At 62.1% G+C, this 12,088-nt stretch overlaps 1 protein-coding gene across 5 annotated transcripts in view; it reads left to right on the top strand.

Annotated features, from left to right (window-relative positions):
- The window catches only part of ANK1 (ankyrin 1), a 129,714-nt gene that overhangs the window by 102,222 nt on the left and 15,404 nt on the right, over positions 1-12,088 (top strand). For all 5 annotated transcript variants that reach the window (XM_084615183.1, XM_084615182.1, XM_084615180.1 and 2 more), the window contains exons 23-36: positions 111-134; positions 1,153-1,246; positions 1,911-1,989; positions 2,915-3,012; positions 3,833-4,057; positions 5,764-5,918; positions 6,264-6,475; positions 7,428-7,632; positions 8,685-8,781; positions 9,608-9,836; positions 10,549-10,674; positions 10,767-10,886; positions 11,069-11,153; positions 11,591-11,665. In XM_084615183.1, the coding sequence (XP_084471309.1) occupies positions 111-134; positions 1,153-1,246; positions 1,911-1,989; positions 2,915-3,012; positions 3,833-4,057; positions 5,764-5,918; positions 6,264-6,475; positions 7,428-7,632; positions 8,685-8,781; positions 9,608-9,836; positions 10,549-10,674; positions 10,767-10,886; positions 11,069-11,153; positions 11,591-11,665 (1,824 nt within the window). The remainder of the gene's footprint in view (positions 1-110; positions 135-1,152; positions 1,247-1,910; positions 1,990-2,914; positions 3,013-3,832; positions 4,058-5,763; positions 5,919-6,263; positions 6,476-7,427; positions 7,633-8,684; positions 8,782-9,607; positions 9,837-10,548; positions 10,675-10,766; positions 10,887-11,068; positions 11,154-11,590; positions 11,666-12,088) is intronic.

Raw genomic sequence — 12,088 nt, forward strand, 5'->3', positions numbered from 1 at the left:
CCACGAGCGTGGCAGGGGCCGTGCCTGGTATCCACAGGGCAGTGAGCGTCACATGTGGCTCACACGCCTCTCCCGCCCGCTCCTCAACTCTGACTCTTCTTGCTTTGCAGGCTCCACTCAGGTCACTGTCATGGGTATGGACTGTGTGTGTCACTGTGGCCCCGCTTCACCGCCCCATTTCACCCACACGTGCTCACTGACCCATCCCACTCCGCGGGGCTTCCCATCGGCCCTGGTTGCTGCTGGGCTGGCCAGCCTGGGCCCTAACACCATTGCGCCCTGCCCATCTGTCTGTGCCCATGCTGCCGTCCTTGTGCTGATTGCATGAATGGGCATTGTCTCCTCCTGACCACCCCCTCACTCCCAGGGGCTCCCAGGCCAACCAGGGACAGGCAAAGCGCCCGGGCAAGGGGTGCTCGCTGGAGGAAGGGAGCCTGAGCCTGTGTTTTGTGGGAGATGGGCGCCCAGGTTTGCCCAGCAGGGACTGCCCACTGCAGCGCTCCTGATTTCATCTGGGTGCCTGGGTGCTGAGATGTTCCTGGGCTGCTGTGTCCGGGCCCCTCCTGCCCCAGGGGTTCTGGCCTCTCCGACACCAGAACGCCGGGTTTTGTTCCCGGGGGAATCCCGTCAGAGTGGACTGAGCCCCCTGCCCCAAGTGTAAATTGGGCTGGTGATCGGGAAGCACGGGTCTCTCCCGTCCCATGCACCAACTCTTCATCCCGTTGCACCATGCCCTCGGCAGGGCGCTCAGGGAGCAGGCCGGGCAGGAGAGCACCCGTCAGCAGGAAGGGTAAGGATCTTCTGGGAGAGGGGCCGGCGTGCTGCCTGGGCAGCTGTAACATCAACCACAGCTCATGTCATGCTAACCCGTGGCATGGGCCTCGCACCCAGAGACAAGGCAACCCAGCTGGCAGACAGCGTGCCCTGGAGACAGGCTGGCCAAAAGTGGCGCAGTGACGGGTGGGGCAGTGTTGCTGGCTGACACCAGGAGCCAAGAAACAAGCCCTGGCTTGGGGGTGGAGATGCCAGCCCATGGAGAGCTGGGCACAACCAGCTTAGCTCTGTGCCAGCCCAGGCCGGGGCAGGGAGAGGACCTGACGTCTGGCCCTCTGCCATTCTGCCCCGGTGGGCTGAGCCATGTCTTGGTTCCAGGGGAGGAGCTGGCTGACACCAGGCCTGAGAAGCAGGATTCCAGGGAGCAGGATGAGGAGAAGGAGATGGAGTTTGTCCCCAAGCTGGATCAAGTGTAAGAAGCACTGCACGGTGCTGTGGTGGCAGTCATGGCATAGTGGGGCAGATGCTGTGAGGCAGAGGTGGCGTGGTGCTGCGGGGGTGCTCTAGGGCAGAGCTGGCATGACAGGGCAGGTGGGTGCTGTGGGGTGGCCATGACATGGTGGGGCAGGTGTGGTGCTGTGGGGCAGAGGTGGCATGGTGGGGCAGGCATGGGGCTGTAGGGTGGGTGCTGTGGGACAGGCATGGGGCTGTGGGGCAGAGGTGGCATGGTGGGGCTGTGGGGCAGACATGGCGTGGGGGGGCTGGTGAGGGGGTTCAGCCTAGCTCAGTCTACAAGGCCCTTTCCAGCCTGAGCTTTACATCCCTGCTGCTGTCCCCAGGGTAATGCTGTCCCCCTTCCCCCCAAGCCAGTGGCTCACACCAGGGGTGCTGGGAGCATGGAGCCCACTCCACAGAGACGCGGTGGGGTCAGGCCAGCGCCAGGGAGTGCAGGTCACTCATGGTGTGGTCCTTTGCGAGAGTCGGTGCTCGTGGGCCTGTGGTCTGTGCAGAGCCCTCTCTCAGGGACACCTCACGCTCGGCGGGTGCTCCAGGGCCTGGGGCCCACAGGGGAATCGTAGCACATGAGCGTTGCTGTCAGAGGCTGCTTGTGACCGTATCCCTTGTCACCTGCCCAGGGTGGAGTCTCCAGCCATCCCGCGGATCCCCTGCGTCACACCTGAGACTGTGGTGATCAAACCGGAGGAGCCTGAGCAGGTGGGTTCTGCCCCACCCAGGGCCAGGGAGTCCTGGCTGGCTGCACTGCAGGGTAATGCCTGGCACAACCGAGGCCTGGCCCGGTCCATTCCAAACGCCTTGTAGAGCGAGAGAACGGCTGGGGAGGGCAATCAGAAGCCAGCTGGAGACGTGAGGAGCAGGAGCTGCAGAGAAGCCTCCTCCTTCACCTGCCCTGGGGAAAGGGGGCTTGCAGCCACCTCACCTCCGCCCTCATGCTGTGCTGGCCATCCAGCTCTTGTGGGGTTTGGCTCAGAGCTGTCCTCTGGGCAGGGGCTTTCCGCAGCCAGCCTGGGCTTGGCAGACCCCCTCTCTCTTGTGTCCCTATTCCCACCCATGCAGAATGGGTGCCGTCCTGAGCTGCACCCCTGGCAATGCCTGTGGGCAGGGCTGGCCCAGGCTGGGAGGTCAGCTGGGGCAGCTTTGAGGGGCCTCTGGCAGACAGGGGTGCTGCAGCTGTATCTCTGGGTGCATGCTGAGTTCCAGGGGCCTTAAAGGAGGCTGGAGCTGAGGCCGGGCCCTCTCTGGCTGGTGGCAAGAGGCAGAGCTGCTGGCAGAGGCGATAAGGGTGCTGAGGTTCCAGGCCACAGGGCCTGCAGGAGTCCAAGGCCACTGCTTTTTGATTCCTCAGGTTTCCAATATTCGGGGCCTTCCCAAGCTGGCTCTGAGCCTCACCAGGTCCCAGTACCAGCCCCTGGCTGAGGTTTTGTAATGGGCTGTAATGAGAAGGGACATTTTCTCCCCTTGAACTTCAGTGGGCCTGGCCCTTTCCCCAGCAAGGTCTCAACTGGCATGGGAGTGGTGATAGCCCACCGTACGGGAGCCAGGATTTTGCCAGGAGCCCCAGCATAGCAAGATGGGATGGGCAAGCAAGCTGTGTCTAATGAGCTGTTTCCTATTCGCTCAGCCGTCCAAGGAGTTCGACGAAGACTCCTTAATCCCCAGCAGCCCCGCGACAGAGACCTCGGACAACATCAGCCCTGTGGCCAGCCCCGTGCACACAGGGTGAGTGCCCAGCTCCCATGCGCACCCTCACGCCAGGTGTCACGGAGTCCCTGGGCGATGCTCTGGAACCGCTCCCCATGAAGCCAGTCAGGACTCTGGGGCAGTCGCCTTTCTGTGAGCAGCCTGTCTTCATGACACACAGCTCACACAGCTTCCACCTTCCTGGGTCTGACCTCGGAGCATTCAGCATCCTCTGCCCCTCCGTGCGCTTCCCCCCAGCGAGTCCGCTCAGGCGGGGTCCTGGGGAAGCCAGAGGGTCCTGCCCCCCAACTTCGCAGTCAGACGTGACTCTCAGCCAGCCAGTAAAACAGAAGGTTTATTAGATGACAGGAACATGGTCTAAAACAGAGCTTGTAGGTGCAGAGAACGGGACCCCTCAGCTGGGTCCCTTTTGGGGGTCAGTGAGCCAGACAACCACGTCTGCACTTCACTCCATGTCCCAGCCAGCCCCAAACTGAAAACCCCCTCCAGCCCCTCCTCCTCTGGGCTTTGTTCCTTTCCCCGGGCCAGGTGGTCACCTGATTCCTTTGTTCTCCAACCCTTCAGCTCTCACCTTGCAGGGGGGAAGGGCCCAGGCCATCAGTGGCCAGGAAACAGGGTGTTGGCCATTCTCTGTGTCCAGACTCCTGCACACACATGCCCTCTAGGGCTCTGCAATGATCATACACCCTTACTCCACCCCCTAGATACTTAAGAACTGCCTAGGGGAAACTGAGGCACCCCCACACTATTCAGAGGAAACATTAAGAACAGTCCCACTTCGTCACACCAGGCAGTTGGTGAGTCTCGGTGGGACACCCGGGTTTGTCTGTCCTTGCAGGTTCCTGGTGAGCTTCATGGTGGACGCCCGCGGCGGCTCCATGAGGGGCAGCCGTCACAACGGGCTGCGAGTGATCATTCCCCCCCGGACCTGCGCTGCACCCACCCGCATCACCTGCCGCCTGGTAAAGCCGCAGAAACTGACAACACCACCGCCCCTGGCTGAGGAGGAGGGTCTGGCCAGTAGGATCATTGCACTGGGACCCGCTGGAGCACAGTTCCTGAGGTGAGCGGTGGGGAGGTGTCAGTTCCCAGTCAGAGCCCCGATCTCTACCCCCCTGGAGGGAGCAGGGGAGGTAACCAGGCCTCTGCTTCCCTTTGCTGCTAGCACTGGCAGAGAGAGGGGCCTGGCCCTCCGTTGGGGTCGACTGGCACAGCCCCACTGTAGCCACAGGCATTGCTCAGGCCAGTGGTGCCATACCACCCTGTGGCCAGTGGCACTGTGGCAGTTTACACCAGCTGACGGTCAGGCCCAGGGATTTTACACCTTCTGGTCTGTACCCCGTGTCGAGCTGCCCTTCAGTGACATGGGAGCGTGAGTTCTGATCTCAGGGCACCTGGGTGCAAGCCCCCATTGGTGGTGAGTTCTGCCCTTAGAATCAGCCAGTTATCAAGGTTAACTCCTCGGGCACTGTAACAGCCTTACCATGAGTCACAGACTGGTCTCTTGTCACCCAAGGGGGCCTGCCTTTGTGGCTGATGGTCCCTTACAGCACCAATCACAGCAATGCAGGTCACTCCCAGTCCCAAAGGCCAGTCTCTTACCCCAGATCAGTTGCACCTGGAGCTCTCACCAAAGCCAGTGCTTGTAGCCAGTCCTGTAATAAATGATATATAGATTTGTTACCAGGGAAAGGAAACGAGAGTTATTTACAAAGTTAAAGCAGATACACATAGATATACACATACAGAGTTCCAGTCTGAAGTTTCAAAAAGTATTAGAAGCTTCTATAATAAGCAAGAAGGTACGTCCTTTAGGGCTAACCCAGGCTGAGCAGCTGGGGAGCCCTAGAAACCTTGCCTCCAGAGTTCAAGCAGCATAGAGATCCAGTTCCTTCTTGTCAGAGGTTTTTATTCCCTTCCCCCAGTGCTCTGAGCTGAGAACTCAGCTGCTGGGAGAAATCCACTTGTGTGACTCATCTTCATGGGGGGAAGAACAGAGCTACAAACACTTTTGTCCTCTTTAATGTCCCTCTTTAGTCTGTCTGGTGTCGATGAGGCTTCCTTGTTGGCCAGGTCATAACAGCTCTTGTTGGAGAGCAGCACTTTACACTAGTTAATGTCTCTCTCCTGTCTAGTGCTTTGCAGTGGCAGAGACACTTACAAAACAAATGCTCAAATATTACCGTACAATATGGGATCCAGAGGCTATGAGACCTATGCAGGCAGCTGCTCACCAGTGTTCTTAAAGTCTAAACACATGCTAAGAATCCTAATGCCCATTTTAACAATACTAACACCCAGGTGAGTCGGACGGGTTCCAGCCATGTATTTGTCAGAGTGCAGCAGAGACATGGGCCCTTGGCATGAGCTGGCACCTGGCCTGCCAGCGTCACACCCCATAGGCAGGGGCTTGGTCCTTGGAGCCCAGCACACTGATACCAAGTGCCGCAAACAAGCAGGCCCCATTATAATGGGCTAGTGGGACCTGTGGAGTCCTTTGCAAGCAGCCAGTCCCATGACCCCTAGGGAGGATTGGGGCGGGGGGAGGCCGAGGATCAGTGCGAAGAGACTAGCCCAAGGCCACAGAGTGAGTCTCAGACCACAGATGTCCTGGTTCCCTCTCCTGGGCTTTACCCACTAGGCTCCCCTGCGCTCCCCCGTCTGGGCAGCTTGATTCCCTCCCGGCAAGGCCCTGCTGAGAGGTGCTCCGTGCTGTGTCAGCAGCACAGCTCAGCCCCGGGCCCCTCTCAGCGCCGTGCTCTCCCGCAGCCCTGTGATTGTGGAGATCCCCCACTTTGGGTCATACGGGCGGCGGGATCGGGAGCTGGCGGTGCTGCGCAGTGAGAACGGCTCCATCTGGAAGGAACACCACAACCGCTGCAGCGAGAGCTGCCTGGACCAGGTGCTCAACGGCATGGACGAAGGTGAGTGCGCTAGGCCAGGGGCAGGCTGGAGGGGCTCTGCCACGGCAGAGCAGCTCCCTGTGGGGCAGGGCGGCCGTGCCTGGCTGCAGCTGACAGGCAGGGTGGTCGGCAGAGTGTGCCTGGGCAGGGCTGGCACATGCAGGCAGGGCTGAGGTTTGGTCGGGCAGAGTGGGGGCAGGGATGGGGCATGGCCGGTAGGGGTGGGGCTGGTGGCCAAATGGGGTGGGTTAGTGCAGAGTGTTGGCCAGGCTGGCATGGGGCTGGGTGACATGGGCATGGGTGAAGTGGAGGCGGGGCCAGTGCATGGCTGGGCCCTGCTTTCTCAAAGTGGGGCTGCTGTTACAGAGCTGGAGAGCCTGGAGGAGCTGGAGAAGAAGAGGATTTGCCGTATCATCAGCACCGATTTCCCCCTCTACTTCGTGGTTATGTCCCGTGTCTGCCAAGACTGCGACCTGATTGGCCCCGAAGGGGGGTGTCTGAAGAGTACGCTGGTTCCCATGGTGCAGGCCACCTTCCCGGAGACAGCCGTGACCAAGAGAGTCAAACTGGCTCTGCAGGTAGCCGTCTCCATGGCCCTGGGGACAGACAGAGGGACGGGGCCTGGGCCAGCAGTGCAGGTACCGGGTGTCCCTGCCCCTGGGGACAGACAGACGGACAGAGGGACGGGGCCTGGGCCAGCAGGGTAGGTACCGGGTGTCCCTGCCCCTGGGGACAGACAGACGGACAGAGGGACTTGGCCTGGGCAGGCTGTGCAGGTACCAGATATCCCTGCCCCTGGGGATGGACAGACGGACAGAGGGATGGGGCCTGGGCCAGCAGTGCAGGTACCAGATATCCCTGCCCCTGGGGACAGACAGACGGACAGAGGGATGGGGCCTGGGCCAGCAGGGTAGGTACCGGGTGTCCCTGCCCCTGGGGACAGACAGACGGACAGAGGGATGGGGCCTGGGCAGGCTGTGCAGGTACCAGATATCCCTGCCCCTGGGGACGGACAGACGGACAGAGGGATGGGGCCTGGGCCAGCAGTGCAGGTACCGGGTATCCCTGCCCCTGGGGATGGACAGATGGACAGAGGGACGGGGCCTGGGCAGGCTGTGCAGGTACCGGGTGTCCCTGCCCCTGGGGACAGACAGACGGACAGAGGGACGGGGTCTATGCCAGCAGTGCAGGTACCGGGTGTCCCTGCCCCTGGGGACAGACAGACAGACAGAGGGATGGGGCCTGGGCAGGCTGTGCAGGTACCAGATATCCCTGCCCCTGGGGACGGACAGACGGACAGAGGGACGGGCCTGGGCCAGCAGGGCAGGTACCGGGTGTCCCTGCCCCTGGAGTGGATGGGCAGACGAAGATGAGGTGGGCTCTTCCCAGGCAGCGTGCTGGTTCCAGACCAGCCGTGCTGGGCAGCAGTACTCCATCATCTCCCAGGGCAAGGGGTGCCAGATGGTGACTGCTCCCGACCTGGGGGGGGCGGGGGCTGGCCCTCATGGCCCTGCCTGTTCTGTCCCGCAGGCGCAGCCCGTGCCGGATGAGCTGGTGACAAAGCTGCTGGGGAACCAGGCGACCTTCAGTCCCATCGTCACCGTGGAGCCGCGCCGCAGGAAGTTCCACCGGCCCATAGGGCTCCGCATCCCACTCCCGCCCTCCTGGAAGGACAATCCCCGGGACAGCGGGGAGGGCGACACCACCAGCCTGCGCCTGCTCTGCAGCGTTGTCGGTGAGAGCACCTGCCCCACCCTGCTGCAACTGCCTTAGGGCAGCGCCGGGTGGCCATGCTGGGGCTCTTTCCCCTGGCACTGCTCCCCCACCTGCCCCAGGGCTCCTTCTCCTCCCCTTCCCCTCTGCATTGCTCCCTGGGGTCCTTCCCCCTTCCACCCTGTGCTGCTCCCTGTTCCCTGAGGTCCTTCCCCTCTGCGCTGCTCCCTGGGGTCCTTCCCCCTTCCACCCTGTGCTGCTCCCTGTTCCCTGGGGTCCTTCCCCTCTGCGCTGCTCCCTGGGGTCCTTCCCCCTTCCACCCTGTGCTGCTCCCTGTTCCCTGGGGTCCTTCCCCTCTGCGCTGCTCCCTGGGGTCCTTCCCCCTTCCACCCTGTGCTGCTCCCTGTTCCCTGGGGTCCTTCCCCTCTGCGCTGCTCCCTGGGGTCCTTCCCCCTTCCATCCTGCACTGCTCCCTGCTCCGCAGGGTCCTTCCCTCTCCCTGTGCGCTCCCCTGCTTTGCTGCAAATGAGGTTCACTCTTCCGCAGCTAGGTGGGGGCTGGGGGATGGAAACCGGTGTCTCCAGGGCAGTGGGGTCTCTGTGCAGACAGGCGGCTCTGGGAGTCGCTTGGTGGGGGTGGTGAGGGGAAGGTGCTGAGGGGCTGGGATGGAGCTAAAGAAGCTGGGGGCAGGCAAACAGGGTGCATCCTGGGCAGTAAGGGTGCTGAGGGGCAGATCACAGTAGAGTAGGGGGCAGATCACGGGGCACTGGGAGGTCATATTCCAGTTGATGAGGGAGCCAGGGGGCAGAGCCTAGGGGACGGAAGGGGCCAAGGTAGATCACAGGCAGCAAAGGGGCCTGGGGAGGATCCTGGGGGACAAGGGGGTGAATCCTGGGTGGTGATGGAGCGCGGGGCAGATCCCAGGGGATGAAGCAGCCAGGGGCAGATTCCAAGCAGCAAGGGGGCCAGGTGGTGGACCTCGGTGGGGCCAGGGGCAGATCCCAAGCTGCAGAGGGGCCAGGGGCAGATTCTGCGGGCTGGGGCAGTGCATCAGGTCCTGTTGTGTCCTTATAGGAGGCACAGCCCAAGCGCAGTGGGAGGATATCACAGGAACCACGAAGCTGGTCTATGCCAACGAGTGTGCCAACTTCACCACTAATGTATCCGCCAGGTGAGCGACGGGTGCACGGCGCCTTGTCTGGCCTGGGGGCTGATGACCCGGCTGGTGCTGTGGGGCATATGGAGCTTGGCCAGAGCCCATCTAGGTGCCAGGTCACAGAGCAGGGCTGAGGCGCAGGTGATTCAGTGACTCAGCTGCAGTCCCAGAGGAGGCTGTGGCAGGGCTGGGACCTGAACCCAGCACCCCTGAGTCCCAGCCCAGAGCCTGGATCACAAGGCCAGCTCTTGCTGCCTGAAGGGAAACGTGCCAGTGTTCCCCAGGGTTCCCCTCTGGCACCTCAAGCCCCTGGGCCACCAAGCCCCGGTGGCGTCTGAACAAAGATTCCCATGTGCCTAGGCCACTGCAAGCCTCACACGCTTGTACTGTCACATACGTGCAAACGCAGGCCTGCCCTGTCTTCTGTGAACACAGCAATGTCCAGCAGGGGGTGCCCTGGGCAAAAGCAGGGGCCAAGCAGTCCCCCAGGGCGAGTCTGCTCTGGGCTGCTTGCGAGCGGAGAGCCTGCAGTCATGCTGGAGGGTTGTGTTGGAGTTCATTTTATTTTATGGGGTTTCCCCCATTTTTCTGTTCTCTTCCTTTGTCGCTCTCTTGTGACCGACCAGTGCCCGGTGTGCCCGCTGTGCCGTGCACTGCGATGCCGGCCTGGTGCCCCGGAACGGCACGAAATAGCTGAAATCTTTGTTCTTTGGATGTGGTTTATGGGAAGCCAGCAAGAGCCGCTGGTGCTCAGCGCTGGGGGAGGCCTGGCCTGGGTGCGTCAGGCTCGAGGGGCCCCCGGCTGTGCCGTAATGACCAGCTTGGGGCTCATGCCCTGCAGGTTCTGGCTGGCTGATTGCCCACGCACGGCCGAGGCCGTCCATTTTGCCACCATGCTGTACAAGGAGCTGACGGCCGTGCCCTACATGGCCAAGTTTGTGGTGTTTGCCAAGATGAACAATGGACGGGAGGGGCGACTGCGCTGCTACTGCATGACCGACGACAAGGTGGACAAGACACTGGAGCACCACGAGAACTTCCGCGAAGTGGCCCGCAGCAGGGACATCGAGGTAGCGCCCCTCCCTCCGCCTGGTGCGCGGATGGCCCTCGGGGAGTCCCAGCCCTCCCCTGCTCACTGCACAATAAGGCCTGGTTTGTGCGGCCCCCGCCCACTTACCCAGCTTCAGTGCTGGGGGTTTGGGGGGGCTGGGTCCTGCCTGCTCCCTGGCTAAGGAATGTCGGGGAGGAGTCATAGAATCACAGCGAGTCCACCCAGGCGGGGTCCTGGGGCAGCCAGAGGGTCCTGCCCCCCAACTCCGCAGTCAGACGTGACTCTCAGCCAGCCAGTAAAACAGGTTTATTAGATGACAGGAACACAGTCTCAAACAGAGCTTGTAGGTACAGAGAACAGGACCCCTCAGCCGGGTCCATTTTGGGGGGCAGTGAGCCAAACAACCACATCACTCCTCGTCACTATTATATCAGAATATCCTAGAATATCAGGGTTGGAAGGGACCTCAGGAGATCATCTAGTCCAACCCCCTGCTCAAAGCAGGACCGATCCCCAATTTTTGCCCCAGATCCCTAAACGGCCCCCTCAAGGATTGAACTCCCAACCCTGGGTTTAGCAGGCCAATGCTCAAACTGCTGAGCTATCCCCCCCACAATATGCCTGAAGTTTCTGCACCCAGTTTTGCCTGAGTCCCCGCACCCCACCGCGCTGGGGCCCTGTGGGGCAGGGGAAAAGGGAGCTCTGAGCCTGACCCCTCCCTGCTCTCCCAGGTGCTGGAGGGGATGCCCCTGCATGTCGAGCTCTCGGGGAACCTGGTGCCTGTCAAGAAGGCCATGCAGCAGCGCAGCTTCCACTTCCAGTCCTTCCAGGAGAACCGGCTGGCCATCCCCGTCAAGGTAACAGCCGCCTGAGGGTTTGAGCGGCTGGGCCGGGCTGGGCCACGGGCCCGTCTCTGCTCCATGCTGCCCACCTGTGTTGTGGTGTCTAGGTGAGGGACAGCAGCCGGGAGGCAGGTGGCTCGCTCTCCTTCCTGCGCAAGGCCATGAAGTACGAGGACTTGCAGCATGTCCTGTGCCACTTGAACATCACCATGCCGCCATGCACCAAGGTCAGTGAGCGCTGGGCCAGGGGCCCGGGCAGCTGGGGAGTTACTGGAGGATCCAACCCAAACCCCTGGGGTGGGCTGGGCTCCCTGGGCCTTGCCAGTTCCCGCCAGGGAGCTCCCAGACTGAGGGGCTGGATGGCTCCATTCCCTGTGGGGCAGGTGACCCATGGTGACTTCTCCTCCAGGGGACTGGCAGCGAGGAGCGAAGGAGGACTCTGACACCATTGGCTCTGCGAGAGAGATACAGCATCCTCAGTGAGAACACTCTGGGTATGCAGCCCACCCTGGTATCGACTCCTGGCCGGGCACCCGGCCCGTCCTGCCTATCCAACCCCCGAGTCTGCCTTGCCTGTCCAAGCCCCGAGTCTGCCCTGCCTATCCACCCTGCCACGCGGCTCCCCCACCCACCCTGCCTAGTCATCCCCCAACCCACCCTGCCTATCCACGTCCATCCTGGCTTCCTGGCCCGCCCTGCCTATCCACACCTGGCCCTCTACAGCCCACTGTACTTGCGAAGAGCCACAAGAGGGAAGGGCTGGGCCCAGTGGCTAGGCTGCCCTGCCTTACCCCACACTGAGGGGAGTGCAGTGCTTGCAGCTCCCCTTTTCGCTGGGTTCTGGCCGGGTTCCCTGCCTGCGACCACACCCGGGCTGCGAGTAGGAGCAGGGCCTGAGCAGACACTGCTGTGACGTGCTCATGTCTCCTAGGGCCTCTGAGCGGCACGGAGAACGCTGATGTGAAGATGGCTGTTATCTCGGAGCAACTGGGCCTCAGCTGGGCTGGTGAGTCTGTGCCTGGCGCTCTCTGCACTGAGGGGGTGCGGACCCCTGCTCTCTGCAGTTCAGTGCACCAGGGCAGGCTTTGCTCACGCTGCTCCCAGCTGCCGGCGGGGCACTGCCCGGCCCAGCTCACTCTGACATCGAATCAGGTAGCTGGGCCGACAGCAGGCACGAGTTTACGCTGCCTGTCTGGCGGTGGGACTGTTCTGGGGGCTGTGGAGCAGTTGGGGGCTGAGCTTGGGCAGCCTCCTACATCTGTGTGCACCCCAACAGCAGCTCACTGGCTAGGCTGCTGCAGCAGGTGGTGGGTGTGTTCACTGGGAGCACCGGGTCCACATCCTGCTTTGTCTCCCTGACAGCGGGGCTAGGAAAGAGAGTACAGTCCCAGCCAGTCTGCATGCATGCCGGTGCACCGTCCCCTCGCAC

The sequence above is a fragment of the Lepidochelys olivacea genome, assembly GCF_965140295.1.
Source record: "Lepidochelys olivacea isolate rLepOli2 genome assembly, chromosome: 26".
Lineage (NCBI taxonomy): Eukaryota > Metazoa > Chordata > Testudines > Cheloniidae > Lepidochelys > Lepidochelys olivacea.